The 23016-nt window shown below is 39.1% G+C and overlaps 1 protein-coding gene and 3 long non-coding RNA genes across 7 annotated transcripts; 2 read left to right on the forward strand and 2 right to left on the reverse strand.

Annotated features, from left to right (window-relative positions):
- Positions 1-2325: 2325 nt before the first annotated feature.
- On the forward strand, positions 2326-4041 carry LOC128629956 (vigilin-like). The gene is made up of 2 exons (XM_053678515.1): positions 2326-2362; positions 3063-4041. The coding sequence occupies exons 1-2, from the start codon at positions 2326-2328 to the stop codon at positions 3914-3916; spliced, it is 891 nt and encodes a 296-aa protein (XP_053534490.1). The 3' UTR covers positions 3917-4041.
- A 1686-nt stretch (positions 4042-5727) lies between these two features.
- On the reverse strand, positions 5728-10378 carry LOC128630058 (uncharacterized). Of its 3 annotated transcripts, XR_008394291.1 has the most exons (5): positions 9992-10378; positions 7692-7819; positions 7488-7575; positions 6551-6679; positions 5728-6183 (listed from the first exon to the last, which is right to left on the reverse strand). It is a non-coding gene; the product is annotated as an uncharacterized LOC128630058 (long non-coding RNA). The 3 variants fall into 3 exon arrangements; XR_008394293.1 differs by lacking the exons at positions 7488-7575; positions 7692-7819; positions 9992-10378 and adding an exon at positions 7410-7469 and having other exon boundaries at positions 5729-6183; XR_008394292.1 differs by lacking the exons at positions 7488-7575; positions 7692-7819; positions 9992-10378 and adding an exon at positions 7010-7369 and having other exon boundaries at positions 5729-6183.
- Positions 10379-10594: 216 nt separating this feature from the next.
- Positions 10595-12219, reverse strand: LOC128630072 (uncharacterized). Its single transcript, XR_008394312.1, has 3 exons — positions 11959-12219; positions 11643-11834; positions 10595-10679 (listed from the first exon to the last, which is right to left on the reverse strand). It is a non-coding gene; the product is annotated as an uncharacterized LOC128630072 (long non-coding RNA).
- Positions 12220-18340: 6121 nt separating this feature from the next.
- On the forward strand, positions 18341-22201 carry LOC128630044 (uncharacterized). 2 transcript variants are annotated; one of them, XR_008394269.1, is made up of 3 exons: positions 18341-18806; positions 19473-19639; positions 21678-22201. It is a non-coding gene; the product is annotated as an uncharacterized LOC128630044 (long non-coding RNA). The 2 variants fall into 2 exon arrangements; XR_008394268.1 differs by having other exon boundaries at positions 18353-18806; positions 19494-19639; positions 21678-22200.
- The last annotated feature ends 815 nt before the right edge of the window (positions 22202-23016 follow it).

The raw sequence follows: 23016 nt of genomic DNA on the forward strand, positions 1-23016 counted from the left end.
TACTGTTGTTGGTTTGAGTTGAGCACTGACAATCAAATTAAAAGAAGATGAAGCCAGCATTTAATGGTTTGGGGTTGTTTTTTTTTTATTTTTTATTTTTTTTTATTTTGTTTGTTTTTACAGTGAAGTGATAAGAAGAAATCCTCAGAGACTGCTACAGTGTCCTCCCAGGAATCCATGGCTAATCATAGGCTGAAGTGTTTCAGAGACATTCTGGACACTGTGTAATGAGAATTTCTTTATTGAGTCTTAGTTACAGATTATTGAATATGTTGCATGTTAAATAAGATTCTGATACTAACAATGGGAAATGTTGATTTAAGAGAATGGAATGCTCTGAACCTTGATGAGCCAAATAAGATAAGGTGTAAAATCATGTAAAAAAAATAATAATAAAATGTTCGCATATTATATAAATTAAAAAATCCCATAATTGTCACAAATAAATAAATAAATTAAAATCCCATTAATATTTGGTAATGTGCTGTACTGAGAATCATCATTCTACAAACATTGGAAATTCTCAAGCAGGTAAGTGTTTAAGGGAAGGAGCAAAGTTTAAAGTGAACACATTTATGCCAGTGAGTAAAACCTCATTCTTACATGATCTCAGCACTTTCTGTGTTTTAAACATGCTTCCAACCATACAAAAATTCATCATGACTGATGACTGATTGGCTGGGAGGTGACAAGGATTCTGAGTATTGTTCAATAAAGCTGATGATATATCTGCAGTGAAAACTGTAAAGGTGTACAGATGAATGAGCAGTTCTTACAACCAGGATAATCTGAGTGTTTTGTTTTCTACTATATTAACCTAAATTCTCACTATCCCAGAAAAGCTACTGAATATACTTTATCTACTCAATAATATTTCTGAGAGAAACTTAACTAGCAATATTCTACCAGTAAATCTAGCTATTGTTTTAAACTCAAACCGAGGTATAACTATGCTAAACCCAGAAATCAAGAGGCATGTTTAATACATCAATCACATAGTACATATAACAGGGTCTGTACAGATGCTTCATAATGAAATTCCAGGACTTTCAAGCACTTTTCAAATACTGTGTATGCTTTTGTTTTCACGGACTATACAAGAGATGTCATTCAAACATATTCTTTATTTCTTCTTTTTAAATTCCAAAAGATATTATTATTAATAATAATAATAATAAAAACACAGCCAATTTTAATATAGCTCCTTTTCCCAGCCGTGATGGACTAAATTTGTATTTCCCAGGCACTGATTCATCTTCACTATAATGTTAAAATACTCCAAGTGAGTGACAGGAGCACTGTGTCCACACGTTTCTAGATGATGTCATGCACTAATTAGCATATTCATTACATCATTACATCGTATTTTCATTCTGCCTAAAGTCAGCCCTTTACAGCCAAATTCCCAATAAAGCTGTTTTCATTTACGTATTTTTCTGTTTCTGTTGTCAGACAACAGGACGAGTATGAAATAGTGACTGAACCACGGCCCAACAAGAGACTACATGTTCACCAGCAGTCACTTTCAAACCTTTTCCAAGCTGCTGATCTACACTGTTAAAATCCTGATTTTATAACCGTGATGTCATCTGACTAAACCACCACACACATAAGTTAAAGACAACGAGTGCACTGTGATTTCGTGCTATATTTCCATGTAAAATAATCTCTCAGAGAGAAAGTTAGAGGTGAATGAATGTGCTGCTCCTCTCTGCCCCTCACTGAACAGAGTAGCCGCAGAGAGAGGTGTGTCTCCGGGGGGAAAGCAGGACCTCACACTCACCGGGCAGTACTGGCCATTCTCTTCTACAGAAAGTAGCTAAGGTTTGGCTAAAAAGTCGCTAGATATGACGCTAGGAGCTTTTTTGAAAACGTCTGCAGCGGGGAGTCCTATTTTGAGTGAAAGGATTGTATTCATGTTCTGTAGAAAATAAACCCTTTAAAGTTATTTAGTGATTTCGTATTTATTGACTTTTTATCATCCAAGCTATTTTAAGCCTTTATCTCTGTAATGTTCTTCCCTATTTGTGGATATTCTCGAGTGAAATAGACGAGGCCACCTAGGGAACACATGAAGTTATGTAGGAGCAGTGATGAGAATGAAATGACTAATAAGATTAGAAAGACATTAATAATGTTAATATTAGCAGTAAATTTGTGTACTTTATTACGATAACTATACTGCTATGTACATGATATAATGTTAATGTGTTAATATGTTTTAAATGTGTTTGTGTGCTGTCCTTATACCGTGTCTAGGTCAGTCTCCGTGCGCGCGCACAGACATGTATAGTCAAATCGGAGCAGCGAGCCATAAGATCTGTTATGACGTCACGTTCAGAGTTCTATAAGTTCCCTGATGGTATGCTTGACGGTTGTTCCCTTTATGACGCCGCGAATGTCGAGGTTTTTAAACTTTGTGGTATCTGAGCAGGCGTCTGTATTCATTTGAACGGAGTAGTATTTAATCATTGGTCTATCTAACCTTTTCATGTGGTTAGTTTCTTTGTTTGTTCATCTGTGTTTAAGAATGGACACTGAAATAATATATCCAGATATGTGTACAGCTGCTGTGTGACAATGTAAACTTAAAAAACCCCAACATTTCCATGTCTAGAGAAGAGGGTGCGTTCTTTAAAAATTAAATCATAATGATGATGCTGTTAAACAGTTCAGAAGCTCCGTGTATTGTCCTTGATATGTGAAAACTAGACAATGCACAGTAATAACGCTGATGAGCTGCGTCAGTGTAAAATAGCCCAAATCTACCTTCTGTTTCAGGCGGCGTTGTGCTGGATGGAGCTTGACTGCCCTCGTGTGTCCAAACTCGGGAACGGCAGTTTCCCAGAAGGGGTACTCTGTTCCAAGTTTGTGGTAGTTGGCCAAGAAATATTACATGGAGACGTGAGGCTGCAGTGGAAGCCCTGAAGGTTCTGGTACATGTGAGCATTGAAGGAGAAGTGCCTTTTGAGCTTCATCGCTACATCCCTGGGCAGAAAGGAAGTGGCATTCGCAAAATGATGGATGAATTTGAGGTCAATATTCAAGTGCCTGCTCCTGAGCTCCAGTCCGACATAATTTCCATTACAGGCCTTGCCACTCACCTGGACCTAAAGAAGGGCTTCTTGAGCGCATCAAAGGGCTGCAGGCTGAACTGGAGGATCGGGCTCTCAGGAGCTTCAAGTTGACCATCACTGTGGATCCCAAATATCATCTCAAGATCATTGCTCGCAAGGGTGCCATAATCACCCAGATCCATACTGACCATGATGTCAACATCCAGTTCCCTGAGAAAAATGACGAGAACCATGACCAGCTCAGCATCACCGGCTATGAGCAGAATGCTATAGCAGCACGTGATGCTATCCAAGGCATTGTTGATGAACTGGAGGAAATTATATCTGAGGACATTACCTTGGACAGCAGAGTTCATGCTCGCATTATTGGTGCTCGTACCAAGGGTATCCGCAAAATCATGGATGAATTTAAAGTTGATCTTCGGTTTCCTCAGAGCGGAGCTGCAGATCCCAATTTGGTTACTGTAACTGGCCGTCCAGAGATGGTTGATGAAGCCATAGATCATCTCCTGAACTTGGAAGAGGAATGTATGGCTGATGTGGTGGAAGATGAGGCCAAGATGGCCTACATGAAGCCATCTGGCACTGCAGCAGCCAAACCTGAGGAACCCCGTGGGCCCTCCAATGGATTTGTGGTGAGGGAGGCACCCTGGGCTACCAGCAGTGAGAAGGCCTCTGATATGAATAGCTCCGAGGACTTCCCCAGCTTCGGTACTCCTGTGGCTGCTGCCAAAGCTTCTCCATGGGGACCAAAGTGTTTTAGAAGTGACCTGTGGTTGGTGGATGTCTCTGTGAGCAGCATGCGTCAGTGTGTGTTCATTCACACTCTCCAGGCCTGAACGCTCTGCGGTCAACCACACTTTCTCGCTCCTAGCACAGAACTAAGAGTTAAGAGAAGTAAAGGCTGAAGGCTGACGGAGGACGACTGAAAGACATAACCTGAGATACTTTTTATCCAACATACTCTCTCTCCCCTTTTTTTAACCTGTTCATGATAATTATTGTATACTTTACCTATCTTTGTAATGTTCTTCCCTATTTGTGGATAGATGAGGCCACGTAGGGAACACATGAAGCAGTGGTGAGAATGAAATTTCTACTAACATTAGAAATACATTAATATTTTCATATTACAAATCAATTTGTGTACTTTAACATTATATAATATACATAGCAGTATATTTATCAATTCAATTTTTATTTATTTGTACAGCGCTTTTACAATAGACATTGTCTCAAAGCAGCTTTACAGAAATATCAAACTATTTATCATCATCATCATCATCATCATCATCATCATGTGTGAATATGCTTTAAATGTGATGGTGTGCTGTCTGTATACCGTGTCTCTTTCCGTCTGTCTGGCCAGCGCGCGCACATATATAGTGAAATCGGAGCAGCGTTCAGAGTTCTAGACCTATCCTGGTGGTATGCGTGACCATTTTCCCCGTTTATGACGCCGCGAATGTCGAGTTTTTAAACGCTGTGGTGTCTGAGCAGGCCTCTGTATGCATTTGAACGGAGTTGTATTAAATCATTGCTGTATCTAACGTTTGCATTTTGTTAGTTTATGTAGCGTTTTTTAATAATGGACATTGTCACAAAGCAGCTGTACAGATATCTGGATATATTATTTCAATGTAAACTTACAAACAACATTTCCATGTCAAGAATCGAGGGTATGTTCTTTAAAAATGTAATAATAATAATAATAATAATAATAATAATAATAATGCTGTTAAACAGTTCAGAAGCGCCGTGTATTGTTTTTGATATGTCAAATCTAGACAACGCAGGCCAAGAGAGTGACCATCATGCCCAAGGATATTCAGCTGGCCCGGCGTATTCGCGGAGAGCGCTCGTAAACGACAACTCCATCTAATATACACAAAGGCTCTTTTAAGAGCCACTTCATCGTCTCAGAAAACAGCAAATTTTCTTTCTTGGGCAGTTTGAAAATTTAGAACGTGGTACAGAGAGAAGGGGACATTATATTATATTATATATATATATATATATATATATATATATATATATATATATATATATATAGTGTTAGATTTCCAAGTATCTCATGGAATCTCATATTTATGTCCTCAGAGGTCTGGATGGTTCATAATGTACCAGTACATCAGAAATATATATTGGACCCAAACCATTCAGTGCTTTATAAAACAGTAAAACTGGGATATGGAATTCCAGAAAAACTCAACATGCACATAGTATTTTGTAATTGCCTGTATATACACACACCTCATAATGTGGTGTAAATACACTACACAAATATTTATACACAAAGTTACACACATTACGATGCTATTTTTTCTAATCAGATATGTGTAATCCTTTTCGTATCTAATTTCTTGAAAAGTACACAAGTACTCATTTTCCAACATTATGTGGCAAGATACAATTAAAGTATATAACATACCGCATGCTTAAAAAAATCCGTAATTAAACAATGCTTCAATAATGTGGATGTTAGATTCTGGTCTATGGAATTCCCATGACGAATCTTATGAATGATAGACAACAATTATATAGTTTAACAAACTCCGTGAATATTTTTAATAAACATGCATGAATTTTAGTAAATGCAGACAAAGTGAATAGCTGAAAAATGACATTCAATATTGTAACACACAAAACAGCCAGATATAGTACATATGTATTGCTAATCAAAGAAAACAATTTATTACATTTACATTACATTCACTTAGCAGACGCTTTTATCCAAAGCGACTTACAAATAAGAAAGATACAAGCAAAGCGATATATCAAGCAGAGAACAATACAAGAGCAGCTACCATACAAGATCTATTCATTGAATTCTAGAAGAAGCAAAGTGCAGACTAGAGGTGTAAGTGCATTTTTTTTTTTTTTATATTTTTTTTTTATTATGAGTTGGTTAGGTGTTCATAGAAGAGGTGGGTCTTTAATTAGTCAGACATCAAACCCAATGGAATTCCCCGTATATTCAAGCTCATTAGAATTGTACTGTTTGGAGGCTGTCACGCAAGGGAGAGGAATGAGATTACAAAATTGAATCTGAACTGGACTCAGGCCCAATTCTTGCAGGACGCACTGGAGATCCCACGTAGCTCTGCTGTGAACAGACAGTGGATATATCTGAATATATGGCATTTCATTTCATTGTTATATACATGTACTATATGATGCAGTCTGAACCAACAATTTCGGAAACAGTAAAACTACAGACATTAGCTACACATTCCTGATCGCAAGAAAGTGAACCACAATTCATTCATAATTTGAAACCTCCAAATCAATCATCAATATTCACAAAAGGTTTGGAGCATGTATGCACTTTCAGTTATATGCATAGTGGAAAGGTTTTTGCTTTTCAAATGGATATAAAAACTAATGAGTCAGTCAACAGTGTTACACAATGGCACATTTGTATGAACGAGAAAAGAAAAAGAATCACAGAAGTTGTAGATTTAAATTCTAACCTTCATCATAAACACTCATAATATGTTTCTTGCCACTTTTCCTGCCTGGGGCATTTTTTAGGTAGCTGCCGATGGCCTCTCTGCAACCGGCAACAGTATATTCACGTCCATGTGCTTGTTCGGCAATATCTGTAACATAAATATCAACAAAAATATTAAGTCTTGGAATGCAATAACAGAGAAAATGTCCAATTTCTGAAGGCAAGACTTTCTTTTCAAGAGTTTGCAAAGGAGGCATATACTGTCATGTACCGTAATTTCCAGACTATAAGCCGCTACTTTTTTCACACGCTTTGAACACTGCGGCTTAAACAATGATGCGGCTAATTTATGGATTTTTACGGGTTAACGAGCTTCATGCCGCCAAAACATTTAGCCTCGTCACATCGGACCAATGAAATTACAGAACAGGTCACAGTGGACCAATGAAATTGTTCAAATTAAATCAAACACACTCACACTAAATTCTTCAGATCAGTCATTTTACGCTTCATGCACACACCCTCATCATGGAAAACACACGAAGAAATGCATTTGATGCAGCTTTCAAGTTAAAGGCAATCGATCTGGCTGTTGAAGAAGGAAATAGAGCTGCTGCACGTAAGCTTGGCATGCACTGTTCAGGAAAAAAAGCATTTACGGTATGTATTTAATTAAAAGTTAAAAAAATCTATCTGTGTAACATCTTTCTGTGTAAATATCTCACGTTACAACGTGGACACCTGCAGCTTACAGACAAGTGCGGCCTATATATGTACAATTTTTTTTTTCCTTTTTAAAGTTAGTGGGTGCGGCTTATATTCAGGTGCGCTCAATAGTCCGAAAATTACGGTATACATTTTTTATCCTTCATATTCACAGTGTACAAGGCGATACACTTCATCCTGATCAGTCAAAGCCAGCTTCCCACCTTTTGACACTTTCAACGAAAACATACATTACAGACTGTTCTCCACGATTCTTTGGAGAATGGAGCGAACTGTCTCTCCGATGCTGCTCTGCCTCATCGTCTTCAAGTAAGCACGCTACAAGAAATTCAAATAAAAAATCTATGGAATACATGGTCCAACATAAGATACAATTCCATCATTTAGTCACATAGGAGTCAAATTCCAGGTGAACATTAAAAAGTTTGACTTACAAAACAGTTGAAGTTTTTCGCTATTCTTCAGTTGTTGTTTATTGTTGTTATTGTTCAGTTGCAAACATACAGCTCTGTATCATCAGCATAACAGTGGAAATTCATTCCATGTTTATGAATAATTTGACCTAGCATATACAGGTAGCATATACAAAATAAAAAGCAGTGGGCCTCAAACAGAACCTTGTGGAACACCAAATTTAACCTCGGTATTCATGGAGAAGTCTCCATTTACATCTACAAACTGAACTGATAACGATCGGTCTAATAAGACCTGAGGCAGGAGAGGACTGTTCCCTTAATGCCAACATTTTCTAATCTATCAAGGAGAATAGTGTGATCTATAGTATCAAAAGCTGCACTAAGGTCAAGTAACACAAGCAACAAGACAAACCCTGATCAGAGGTCAGTAGAAGGTCATTTACTACTTTAACTAACGTTGTCTCTGTGCTATGATGAGGTCTACGTCCTGACTGATACATTTCATGAATGTTATTCCTATGTAAGTACGAGCATAACTGCTGTGTACAACTTTTTCTAAGATCTTGGAGATGAAGGGGAAATTAGATATTGGTCTATAGCTGGACAGTTGAGAGGGGTCAAGGTCAGGTTTTTTAATCAGGGGTTTAATAACTGCTAATTTAAATGATTTAGGTACATGGCAAGTGCTAAGGGAAGAGTTGATTATATTTAAAAATGGTTCAATTACTCCAGGACAAATCTGTTTAAATAGACATGTAGGTACGGGATCTAGTATGCAAGTTGATGAATTTGCTGAAGAGATTAATGAAGCTAGTTCGGTCTCTCAAAGGGGAGTAAAACATTCTAAACATTAATCCGATATTGCTATATCATCGTCTACAAGGTTAGTTATAATACTGTCTGGTTTTAATTTAATAGCCTGAATTTCACATCTAATATTTTCAACTTTACCAATAAAAAGTTCCATGAAATCTTCACCGCTATGTAATGATTGTGATTGAGTGTTTCTCTCTGTGGTGGTTTTATTCCTAGTAAATTTTGCTACTGTGTTGAAAAGGAATCTAGAATTGTTTTTGTTGTCTCCTATTAAGGTGGAGAGACTTTTCTAGCATCGCTAAGAGATTTCCTATATTTCAGTAGGTTCTCCTTCCATGCTGTTTGAAATATCACCAGTTTGGTTTGACGCCATTTACGTTCTAATTGTCGAGTTGTCTGTTTTAAGGTTCGTGTTTGATCGTTATACCAGGGTGCTAGCTTTTTCTCTCTAATTATTTTTCTTTTGAGTAGAGCCACTCTATCTAGCATGTAGCGGAGTGTTGACTGTAAGCTTTCAGTCACCTAATCGAGTTCTATCGGATCAGACGGTGATCCAAATATAATTGATGTCTCTGGGAGGTTATTTATGAAGCTCGGTGCAGTAGCTGATGTGAAAGCACGCTTTATGCGGTAGCAAGGCGAGGTGGAAATATTATGATCAATTCGTATTATGAACGAGATAAGATAATGGTCTGAGACAACTTCAGACTGCGGAAAAAATTATAATATTTTCTATATTTAATCCGTATGTTAGTATGAGGTCAAGAGTGTGACCACCATTATAAGTAGGTCCGATTACGTTCTGATTAATCCCTACTGAATCTAAGATGGACACAACCGCTGTTCTCAGAGGGTCTTCTGGATATCAAAGTGAATATTAAAATCACAGACGATTAATGCTTTATCTACAGACACAACCAGGTTTGAGATAAAGTTTGCAAATTCACTAAGAAATTCAGTATATGGCCCTGGGGGCCTGTAAATAATAATTAGAGGAATTGACTTATTTTTAGTGGCTACATAAGTTATGCTGGTATAAAGAATTTCAAAAGAATTAAATTTATTACTAGGTTTTTGTGTGACGGCTAGATTTTGACTATGGATGAGTCCAACACCTCCTCCTCTACCAGCTGAACGAGGCTGATGTACATAACTGTATCCAGGAGGACTGGCTTCATTTAATGCCATGTACTCGTTTGGTTTAATCCAAGTTTCCGTTAAACACATTAAATTACATTCCTGATCAGTAATGATGTCGTTAACAATAAGAGCCTTAGACGCAAGAGATCTAATGCTTAATAGTCCTAGCTTCAGATTAAAGGTGCTGAATGTATGATCTAATTTTAGGCTAATTAGGTTACTAAAACAAACATTCTGAAATTGTCTATGTAATTGTATAGCTCGGGGAACAGACACAGTCTCTATAGAATGTACTACAGGTGTTGGACTATTAACTGAACATTGCTTATGATGAACTTTGTTATTGTAGGAAATGTGCTTACGGTAGACAGTCACTTGGTCTGTAGCATCTTGGAGATGTTGTCTGACAGCAGTTCCGATCCCAGAACAGATTCCAGTTATTAACAAACAGCAGATTCTGTTCATTACACCAAGAAACTAAACAGTCATTCAAAGCAAGAAGTCTACTGACCTGATGTTTTCCCCCACGTGCAGCACGACCGCTCCAATGCGCTAGTCCTTCTTCAGGATTCCTGGTAGCTGCTCAGCGACATCAAGGACACAAACAAAAGAAAAACTGTGTATGCACCTTACCCCTTGTTGAAGCGACGCGGACGTTTCGCACAATGGAGTTCCCAACGATCACACAGGATCAATCTTATTTTGTTAAGAGTATTAATATTTTGTAGATTCTGCAAGGGGTATGTAAACTTCCGACCTCAACTGTGTACCCACCCAGCTACCAACAAACACGCACACTAATTCAACCGCTTAAAAAGAGCAAGGATTTTTTTTAAAAACATTTTTTATGAACAATTAAAAATAGACTACAGTATGAACATTTTAACAAATACCACAAAAACACCACAGTTAAAACACTCTACATACCTTCTTTTTGCAAAAGACTTCTCTTGCACCGACACTCTTGATCTGATGCCAGCTGGAGCCACCTCTTCATGGTCCCCTCGACCTCCATCGCTGCAGCTTTAGGCGTAAAGAGGTTTCTATGAACTTTGGAATAAAGCAATACATATCATACAGTCATTATGAATCTTAAGCATTAACTATGCTTATACCATGGTCACTGTGAATACTGGATTCTGATTGGCTGGAAGGTGTGCATTATAACCGTTTATTGCACAGGTAGTTCCCGTCAGATTGATCACCGTAATCATTTCTTGGTCAATGCGCAGCCTACATGCACACACACGCACAGACACTCGAGCATACAGAGACATTCATATGAACAGACACCTCTTGCCAGCGCTGTCTGCAACTTTAACAATAAAAATAGCTTTGCTGGTGAAAAGCTACATGATATTTCTCAGCAACGAGGTGGCAAGATCACTGTTTCTGAAGTAATTCAACTCTCAGTTTTACTACACTACTGTTGCGCAACACTGACTGCTGAGAGGCACACATGATGCAGGTAATTCATACACGCTTAATCTCTCTCTCTCTCTCTGATAGATATCTGTCAATTCATTCGAATAAATGTAATCTTATCATACTACTTTATCTCTGTGTCTGATTTATATCGGGCAAAATTCCAGATCTAATGACTTAACTAATAAAAATTAACGATCATTTTAAACTTCTAATCAAAGTTTGTGCTTCTAAACCAATGACAGCTTTAACGTTATTAATTGTCGAAAGACCATGGTATACGCGGGGTAATCCATGGCTAGGTGTGCATTAAACGATTTGAACGAGTGGTTAATTTCCTCCACATCAGGCATTAAAATCGTTTAATGCACATCTAGCCGTGGATTACCACGGCTTGTGTTTTCCATGTTTTCCATCTCTACTAAAGAGTAGGTCATAACTGTTCCCTCATATCAAAGTGGTGTTGAACATTGTGCTTTGAGTACGAGTCTGTCACCTTGAGAAAACAGAAATGCTCTCAGTCGCTGTGTAATTGTGCAAGTAGTTGTTAACAAAAAAAAAAAAAGAGAGAGAGAAAAAAATTCTCACCAGATCTTGCTTGTAATCTGGGCTCTGTTGCATCCTTCGCTCCAGACTACGCAGTTGAGGAAGGTCTTGCAGGGGCAGTAAATCTTCATCAATATCCAAAGGCTGCAGCTGGACCTCCTGTAGTTGAAGCAATCTCAGTGATTTGTTGGTCCAGCACCATCTCTAATTTAGTCAACACCTCCCTCAGCATGGCTATGATAAAGAAAATAAAATATATTTTGTTATACAACTATACAACTCCATCCTCAGTCTTATTCCTAACCTACACAATTCCAGTAAGATGGCTGAGTGGAAATCACGGTTAATTAATTCCTACCAAAGAAAGTCAATCAGAAAGCAGAAGAATACGCTCACACGGCATATCGTCCATCGGCTGCCAGTTCTGCAGAATCTCTGTAAGAGTGTAAAATATTGACTATATTGCCAAATTCTACAATGTTTCATGAAAAATACAACTTTGAATATGCTCTCAAAGCATCAAGGAATAGCAATAGCGATGTGCTGAACAAATATCTGCATGTTTTACACCTTGATGGTCTTTACCCAGACACTTCGACGTCTGACTGGAGGTCTGACCGGGTCCTGCCCTCTTTATCACTGTCTGTAAAATACAGTTGCATTTAAACTTTATTCAATCCCTTCAGGATCACTCAATGAGACAAAAATTAGTATATTGCTAGACTATGGCTAAGAATTGCACATAAGAAATACAGTGTTGAGCCAAACAACAGGTCTGTTATACTGCCCAGTGGACAATATAATCTAATAACGGGACACAGCATGCTGCAAACTGTGTGGGTTTTCTGACACAACATATTAAAAAAGTTAAATAAAAAGTAGTAAAACAGGAAAGGGAAGGAATAAACTAGGAGTTTATCTTATTTGTAGAGCAATTAAAAAAGCTTTATAAAAAAGTGTCGAGCTGCCTCTTAACTTAAGCTAAATTAGCTAGCGGCTAGCTAGCTGCTAGGATACCGTCTGATGTTCTTGTCACAATCACACATACCGTTGAAAAGATTTTTAAAAAACATTTTCTCCCTGACATTTTAAATATCAAACAATATTGTAGACTGAAATTACTCAATTAAATTACTTACCTTCTTCAGCTGAAAAGATTCCTCTTGAAAATGAAGAATGACTGCAGCCTCGAGTATCCTAACTGATTTAACCGTCAAAAGTTTTTTCCAGGCGGCTGAGCTCCTTAATTTTAGCTGTGGCCCGTCTGTGACTTAACGAACTCGAAAAAGCAGATACACACCGCTACACCGAGTATGGACCTGCCGCAATTACACCTGCTTTCAGCCGAGATTGGCCCACATAGCAAAAACCGTCTGTCAACGAGAAGTGGTGTGAACGGTCAGCAGGGCTCTGGGCAATTACCTTTTCACCGATACCGGCATTGAGCCGACAGTCGCGCATTTCTACCAGAATCGGCCTAATGTGCTTGCTATCCGGGAACTCTTAATCGCCCCTAAAGGCTGAATGTTCCGGAAAAGTCTAAGCTTTTTACCAAATAAATGTAAAGTAACAATTTCATCAATGGTAACTCTTCAACGCCCTGGGAAAAAATCAGCGATGATCGGCCTGGAGCTGGCCAGAGTCTGTGCGACATGACGCTCCCTCCCCGGGCAATGTTTGAGTGCTTTCCCCGCTGCACAGAGCTCCCTCCATATAATTTTGGACACTTACAAATATTCGCTTAAAAATTCTCTTCGAAACTATTATGATATATTATATATGTGGCAATGTAGCTCAGTTAGTTAGTGCGTGGTGTTAAGAACGCCAAGGTCGCTGGTTAGAATCTCAGGGCTGATTACATTTTTGCATCTTCTAGAACTCAATTAAAAATCTTCTATTGTAGCACTACTTGCAGTGTTCTCTGCTTGATATATTGCTTTGCTTGTATTTTGTATTTTCTCATTTGTAAGTCTGGTGAAGGATGCGGGAATGAGCACAGACCTGGCCAAATAAAAAAATAAAGGAAAAAAAATATAATAATAATAAAAAATTTAAAAATAAAAACATGGATTCCATGCTGCAGCAACTAATGGAGGCCAGCCTCCAGCAGCTGACGATAACGCCTGCAGCAGCCGATAAGCGAGCAGAAACGTACAGGAACCACATGAACCTGTGAAGAGGTGAAAAATGCTCCTCACACTACTGCCACCTGGGTGCTGAACAGACAGTCATTTCAGCATCACTGTTGTCGACTGCCGCAGAGCATGAGGTGGGGAAATAGAGCACAACTTGCGGTAGATTAACACTGCAACTCCTCACCCTCTCAGAGAAGACTGGAGAGGATAAAAAGGCATCACAACCTCAGCAGCTTGAGCAGCTTTTGTCTACATGTCTATGCTGATCAATTCTGTTCTATGTCTTGCAGATGACGATGACGACAGCAAGTCTCTCCCCCCCAAGAGCCCTCACCCCCACTACCTACGCTGCCTTCGCACTCTGCTACCAGCCTACACCGCTCTGCCTGGCCCATAGCGACCACACTCCTCTCTAACACCTCCCTCACAGACTGCTTCCCCAGGACAGAGTGTCCCATAATCCTTCTGCACTCCCATGCTACAAAATAAAAGCTCTCTTAACCAGTCTCACTCTGTCTGTGTTCCACCTGCCGCTGCTGCTACACTATAAAACATTCAACCTTTCGTTCTTGAGATGTCACACTAAACAAGAATCTCATGCAAAAGCAAGGACGCACAGAAGCATGGAATGATGGCAAAACCGTAGCTAGCCAAAAAAAAACAATAAAGGGCCTTGAGTTCCTAAACATGAAACTGCTGTGACCTCGTTTATTTTTGGATCAATTCCAAATAATAATCGAGTCATCTGCTAGTTACAACAACTATATAGTCTATAGAATTCCTACAAACATTCAACCACTGGTTCTTGAGATATTGCATTAACGAAAACCTTAAATGGATGGACAGACTTAGTGGTGGAGGAATAAAAAAATATATAAAAGGTCTGCATAAATACTAAACTCAGACATACTTATCTAACGTTATGGGGTGTAGTAATGACCAACTAGTGTTATCTACTTAGTAATTCTGAGAAAGTTATGTTTTAATAACTTTACTGTCCCATAGTTCTTCATTTTAAACACTTTTCTTGTTGATACTTACAAACGAGTAACCATTTCCTTCAGACTACTCACCTTTCACGACTTTGCCTGCCGTCTTCATTTGTAAACACGTTAAAAAATGTGCATGTTCATGATATATCTATGCAACTCTACAAGTATCGGCACCCTATCTGCCTCGCTTTCTTTTTAAAAACTAGTTAGTAATATTCATTGCCATATCATAAGTAATTTTTTTTTTAAAAATAGTCTATGGTGTCATCTGGTGACAAATTGAGCATGCTTTAGCTACTTTCCCATAAAAAGAGTTGTGAAAGCTGGTTGACCTGCTGTAGCGCAGTAAGGGAGTGATGGCTGCATGGACAGGAGTTGTGAACAGTGCTCACCCTACAGTCGGGACAGCTGAGGGGACAGAGATGGAGTCCTGAGGACACTCCAGAGAGCAGAGACACTCCACACAGAAGAGCACATGGGGCAGCCTCCCCACAACCTCACCCTCTGTAAACAGCAATAAAACCACCAAAAAACATCAAGTTCACTTATTTATGAAGCTAAACATCACATGGGGAAATTTCCCCCACTGCTCTTAACATTTCACATGGCTAACATTTGCTGTGTGGAATTTGGTTATTTATCATTTTTAAGAAACCACACTGCAAAAAAAAAAATTTTTTTAATAAAAAATTAAGCTTTAATGCAAGACGTTAGCTAGCTAGCCAACTAAACTCAAGCTAACTTGAAGGCCATGTTTATCAATTAAGTCTCATTGTTTAGCTTTAAAACGCTCCCTTTGAGGATGTAGTCTGCTAATTGTCAAAGGTTCACTAGCTAATTAGGTTAATTAGGTGTGTTCTGAACCCACATTGCATTCAGCGCATTCAGCAGTGTGTAACCAAGATGCGTCCGGAAAATACTTGTATAAGTAAATACAGAGAATTTGTTTAAAACATTTTTATTTTTTTTTACCAGACAATGTGTACGGTAAGCCACAATTATTACATGCCACTGTAGCGTCCATTATGATGCTTTTTCACCGCGCACCTTCACTTCCTTCAGTGATGGAAAGCACTGGCTCTTTTAAGTGAACCGAATCCTTTGGCTCAGCTCTTCAATAAGAGTCGATTCCTTCGGCTTTCGTACGGATCACTGCCATTTTTCTGAATCAGATTCAGAATCAGTTTTATTAGCCAAGTATGCCCGCACACTCAAGCAGGGATATGTATCATGCTATATAATTTAGCTAACAAACTGTCACCAAAGTAGCCTTGATGTGAAAACATGTAAACAGATGTGGGGGGGGGGGGGGGATGTAAAATAAATGAATAGATTTAAAGTACATTACATTTATTCACTTAGCGGATGCTTTTATCCAAAGCGACTAACAAATGAGAAAAATACAAGCAAAGCGATATATATCTAGCAGAGAACAATACAAGTAGTACCAGTAGTAACAAGTAAGAACTGTTCAACTGAGTTAGATGATATTTTATTTATTTCATTCCTACAAAAACTAAATTCTAACACTGAAAATTTGTTTTTTTTAAAAAGGAGGGAGATATTTGAAAGATTAGGCTTTTTAAAACCCCAGCAAATTTACATATAATTAGCTGCTTCCATTCAATTCTATTTATTTTGTAATTACTAAAAAAAGATATCACAATACCAGGCGGACAGTGGCTTAGTGGTTAGCACGTTCGCCTCACTCCAGGGTCGGGGGCTCGATTCCCACTGCGGCCCTGTGTGTGCGGAGTTTTCATGTTCTCCCCGTGCTGTGGGGGTTTCCTCCGGGTACTCCGGTTTCCTCCCCCAGTCCAAAGACCTGCATGGTAGGCTGATTGGCATGTCTAAAAGTGTCCGTAGTGTGTGAGTGTGTGTGTGATTATGCCGTAATGGATTGGCCTGTCCAGGATATACTTGTGCCCGATACTCCCTGGGATAGGCGCCAGGTTCCCCGTGACCCTGAAGGATAAGTGGTATTGAAGATGGATGGATGGATGGATGGATGGATGGATATCACCTTACCTACATCATCATAGAAAAGTGTATTGTGACCTAATTTATCGCAATATCTATAACCAATTTATGGTTGTTGTTGTTTTGTTGTGTTTACATAGTTAATATTAACTAGCCTCGATAAACACAACAAAACAACAACAAATTGGAGTTGTTACTTGTAATATATGACTTATATGTAAAGAATGAAATTGCTAAATGCAAAAAAATATGTATAATAAATAATTGTAATCGTTTATACAATAACTGATATGTATATCACAGGTCACAGTGACATTGTATTGAAGATTAAGAATACTCTTTAAGGGCCATGAATGAAGGAACTAACCCTAACCCTCTGGAAATAAACTGTTCATGTGCCTGGTGTATTGGAAGTTCAAATAAAGTGTGTCCAAGCCGTGTCCAGAAAATATTATGGTCTGGGATGTATTGCCTTCATTGCTTAACTAGTCTCATGTTCATTGAGAACACATTAAAAAGACCAAATCAGCAGCTGATTTTATCATATGCATGTGAGGAAACCATGTCCTGCGCTGTGGTTATCTTCTTTAAACATCATTGTAGCCAAGCCTTCATATTCCTACACCTGAGTTTACAAAAAAAAAACAAAAAAAAAACATTATATCTTGGTAACTATAACACCAGTCGCATACAAACTAGTAAATTATGTGCCCTTTGTGCTTGTGCTGCTGGATCTTCGATACGAAGGTAAGAAGGTACTGACTTCATATACTGGATAGATAGTGTGGAAACTGAACTGTCACACAGCTGTACAGATCCTACAGATATATTTTTCATTAGACCTCACTAGTCTTAAGGAATGAATCTCACAAGTTTCTTCTAGTGCACTAAGTAGTACTCTACATACAAAGCCAAGCTTTTCTATAGACTCTAAAGAGATGTGACTTGATAATGAGACCTCTCTGTGCTGATGATTATGATAAAGTCCAAGATAATGATGTGTGCTTTGTATTTAAAAAATGACACAGGAAAATTAGTGTCCATGTCTTTTATCAATAATAATAATAATAATAATAATAATAATAATAATAATTGCAAGCATAGTGAAATCAATGGTATTATTCTACCCAACCATTTGTCACTATATTTTTACTTTACTATATCCTGGCCGGAGTTTACTTTTGATTAAAGGAGTGCTATGCAGCAGTGAGAACAGTGTCGAGAAGCACCTGGAGATGGGGAAGAAGCTCCTGGCTGCCGGACAGCTGGCCGACGCACTTTCCCATTTCCACGCAGGAGTCGGTGAGCTTTTCTCAGAAAGTCACCAGCAATCATTTCTTTATTTCTGCAAAAAAAAATATTCTGTCTGAATCTTAACCGACCACTTTCTGACATCCGTGTGTAGACGGTGACCCGAAAAAATACTTGGCCTACTACAGAAGAGCCACCGTCTACCTGGCCACGGACAAGTCTAAATCCGCTTTACCGGATCTAAGCAAAGTCATCGAGTGTCATGATTTCCCCTTGAAGCAGCGTGCTCTAAGCGCGAATGCGCGAGCACCTGCTTTTCCGTTGTTCACAGTAGTGACATCTGGACACGTGTGTTTTGTTTATGTTTCTGTCACGTCTCCTCCCTGTTCTGTCATTGGCTGGGATTTCACGTGTGTCTGTATTTTGCCCTCAGCAAGTTTAGAGGCTGATCAGTTTAGACGCTGATCATGTCCACATATATACCGCGCGCCTCCCAGCACACAACGCGGAAGATTATCCTAGAGTTAGATTGGTTTGTTTAGTAGTCATAGTCACGGTCCATGTTTAGAGTTCGTTCACGCTGGATTATCCGCTCCCAGTTCCTCGTCATAGTTCATGTTTCTCGTTTAGTTTATCGACCCTGTTTTCCGTGACACGACCTTGATTCATGTTTAACCCTGTGTATGCCTGTTTGCCGATCGCCTGACCTTCGCCTGTTTTGGATTATGTTTTGGATTTGTCTGCCTGTCTCTCTTTTAAAATAAACAACTGTTCATACTGCAATTGCATCCGTCCTATCTCCGCTCCGTCACGATACGTGACATCGAGTTAAACCTGATTTCACATCGGTGAGTTTTACTCCATGATAAGACATGAAAAGAAGATTGACATGCATCATGTTGAAAAGAGTTGGTGGTAACAGGTGATTTGTCACAGGCAAGACTTCAGAGAGGGAGCCTACTGTAACTCTTTGACTTGTCATTAAAGGAAAATTAAGTCATTAAAGGAAAATTAAGTCATTAAAGGAAAAATCCACCATGAACAACTTGCATATTGATCTTTATAATTAACAGGTGGCATCCAGGATTCATTTTGTAGTGAAAATTTTGAGTTTACTTTTTTAGTTTAGACTTCTTTCATTGACCTGTTGGTCATTTTTCACTTTGGTTTCTTGTATTGCCCACAATCAAGTTTGACAACATGCTAATATTGGTGACAGTAAAATTGCTATCTGTAGATTTCCCCCTGAGCTCCCTCCCCATAAAGAGTCTAGTTTCTAATCATCCCTAATCAAGCACAGCTTCATACGAGTCTTTATTAGCTGAATTAACTGCCGTAGATGGCCTAGACTAAATTAGAGCTGGGACTGATCCCCTGAATCAGAGTTCATCACATCTATGCAGCCATTAAGGACTTTGAAAGTGCTAAGGAGTACAGCGAGAATGACTGTCACCTACCCTTTGGCTTCTTAGGTTGATATTGAAGTGTGTCATGTTTTAATGTGTTCTAAACAGCTGGGCTTGTGTGAACACTAGGATAGCCCAGAAGAAGCTCATTAAAGCCTACAGGAAGTTCTCACAGCAGTGACACCCAGACAACGTCCAGGATCCTGAAGAGAAGAACAAGGCTGAGAAGAAGTTCATAGACATCGCACAGGCCAAGGAAGTGCTCACTGAGCCAGGTAAACCCTCAATCAGTTTTGTCTGCTAATATAAAAATACCAAGCTAAGCCGTTTTTTGATGTTGGTTTTTGTGTCCCATGCTTGAATAGTTTTACATAGATGAGGAATACAGTATATAAGTATGTAAGTACAGCTGCAGATAAAGAAGGATGAATCAGATTGGAATTCAGATCAAATTAACAGAAATTATGGTTGTGACTTGGTGATTAGTGGGGATGTTGAACACAGTCTGTGATATGTTTTTGATTTTTTTGCTAATACAGATCTGCCAAAATAACTAACAGTCAAAGAGAAATAAACATGCATTTTGTTGGAAAGGACGGATCGGATCCATGCTTGCAGCATAAACGGTTAATTGTATTGGTTGAACTGATATTTAACTGTAATCTGCAGAAATATTATGATATCATATATAGGGAAATTACCCAGCGGTGGGTGGAGACAGACACACGGGAGGCCGTCGTAACGTTAACAAGTGAGATTTATTTTTATTTTTATTTATAACGTTCTGGAGTGTGTGTGTGTGTGCTCGCGTGTGGGCGTGACAGCGTGTGGTGAGAGGTCAGTGTATTGCGGGGTTGCCAGAGTCGCTCCGGGGCTTTCCGGTGAAACAGGGGCTCTTCTCAGACGTCAGGCAACGCCGCGTTTGTAGCTAGGGACAAACAATACAAACAATACAAACAATACAAACAATACAAACAATACAAACAATACAAACAATACAGATAACTGGCAGTAATCCAGGCACACTTCATGTGAGAGAATTCTCTCCTTTCGAGCGGAAAAGCGGCCTTTTATACTCTCCCTTCGTCTGCTGGATGGTGGAATTTTCACGTGCGGCGCGCCATTCATCACCAGAGGGTGTGTCTGCGGCTCCGCCCCACCTCCACGTGCTTTCCGACTGTCCAAAACATTGAAGCGGGGCTGTCTCTTCAGCGCCAGCGCGGCAGTCGCGGGAGGAGCGATTTTAGTTCCTTGTGCGCCGGCTGTCGGTCTGTCGCGACACATACAGTATAAGTTTACTTTATACAGTTATTACAAAATTAACATAAGTGTATGTCAGGCCTGCATGTATTGTTAGTATTTTTAGAACAATTATGAACTCTAATTGCAAGCATAATTAGACCATGTGATACTGCATGCACTATGGCTGACTGGTGATCACGTTTGCCTCACACCTCAAGGGTTAGGGGTTCGATTCTCGCCTCTGCCCTGTGTGCACAGAGTTTGCATGTTCTCCTCGTGCTTTGGGGGTTTCCTCTGGATACTCCGGGTCCCCCCGCCCAGTCCAGAGAAATGTGTTGTAACCTGATTGGCATCTCTAAATTGTCCGTAGTGTGTGAATGGGTGTGTGTGTGTGCAATTGCGCACTGCGTTGGTTTGGCATCCCAGCCCAGACTCTAGGCTCCCCGCCACCCTGTGTAGGATAAGGGGTACAGACAATGGACGGCTGGCTGATTCTGACCTTAATAAAATATATTGACTGTTGATTAACACTTTCTTGTTTGTATGTCTGTAAAATGAATTTTCCTTTCATTTTAGTAATTAAAAAGTACAGCCTACAATACTGAAAAGAAAATTTAATGGTGGGTCACTGCAAATCCTATTCTTTTATTATTATACTGACATTGCAGAATTTCCAGAGGTCCAGACAGACTTTAATTTTTTTGGGCAGCATGTAGACTAAATGTCAAGGTGCATCGATCAACAGTATATTAGATTGGATGTAATGGTATTGTTTTTCCCCAGATGGAACGGTTAAAAAAATTAATCAATCACTGGTTCGGTGTGAGGGTTATAAATAATTAACCTCTTGTAGAAGTGAATGTGTCGTTCATGTACCACATTCTTTGAGAATTGGCTAATTTTATTCCTGTTTGGCTTGAGCACTTTGAAATAGCAGAAAAGCAGTTTTCAGGTGTCTCCTATATCACTGTAAAAGGGGGAAAACTGTAGCTGCTTGCACCTCTGGTAATATAAAACACGAGTCTCGAAAGATGCTGGTATATCTGACACCTTTTCTCTGTTCTTGTGCAGAAACGAGGAGTTCATTTGACAAGGGTGAAGACCCAATGGACCCTGAGAGCAAGCACGGAGAAGGCCATCACCATTTCCACGGGGCCTGGGAGAGTTTCCAGGGCTTTAACCCTTTTGGCTCTGGACTGTTCAATTTTAAATTCAACTTTAACTAAGATCATCCAGGAGGACATCAGTCTGATCTGAATATATAGCATCAGGCATCCAGCGAGAAGTGTAACCTGTTGAACCTGTTTGACACTAACTGCCATAGATGTGGCTACAGAAGCCACTGTGGCATGAAGATGCATCATATGCTGTTGAATATTCTCAGACTTGCCAAGCTGAGCTAAGTGGTATTACATAAAGTAATTATTTCAGGGACCATCAGAGTGTGGGGGTTCATTCCCAAGCAACCAACTATCCTAAAACTATTGTGTGTGTGTGTGTGTGTGTGTGTGTGTGTGTGTGTGTGTGTGTGTGTATAGGAGACTGCACTATTTTTCTATCAGTTAAATAATGCTGCATTGTAAATACACAATTAAATATATTACGTATTTAATTAAAAAGAAAGTGACATTATTCTCCGATTTCGCTGTTGTAATGCAAATCACTATTGGAGGATTCCTTTAGTTGAACTTTTCATTTTGTATAGCACTTACAGACATCGTCACAAAGCATCTGGACTGACAGATGTAGATTTAGATCCCTATCGAGCAAGCTGGAGGTGAAAAACTCCCCGAGACATCATGAAGAAGAAACCTAAGAGAGGAAGCAAACTCAAAAGGGTCCTGTTGACACTGGATAGTGGGATTACAAATCATTACCAGTATGCAGATGTAATAGAGGAAAAGGCAAACAAATGTGTTTGTGTCTACATCCTAGGATGAGTACAGCAGCAGTTTTTAGCAAGCACAAATCTGCACTATCAAGTGTTTTCTGGTTTCTAGCTTATTGTGAAATCAGACTACTGATTATACCTTGCTCTTGAAGCTAGCCCTTTGTGCACAAAAATGTAAATAATAAAGAGTAGGTGGAACAGGTAGAATCACTATCATCAGGGAGAGCAGATTAATATCTGTACACGTTGATGCAATAACATAACTCCAGACATAGCAGACGACCACTGATGAATGATAAACATTTTATTCCTGAGAAAATTCACATCCTTCCACTTCCAAGCTTAAAAAGAAGAAGAAAAAAAAACCCAGATCAGCATGGAGTGTCACAAACACAGCATGGCTTTTTCACTTTAAAGGGCTTGAAATCAAATGGAAACACAGGAATAATTCATGATGTGGATAAATAAATTGAACATCTTGTGCATGTGTTGGGGTTACTTTTACACATATTCCCCCAC

Source organism: Ictalurus punctatus, unplaced genomic scaffold, assembly GCF_001660625.3.
Source record: "Ictalurus punctatus breed USDA103 unplaced genomic scaffold, Coco_2.0 Super-Scaffold_100046, whole genome shotgun sequence".
NCBI lineage: Eukaryota > Metazoa > Chordata > Actinopteri > Siluriformes > Ictaluridae > Ictalurus > Ictalurus punctatus.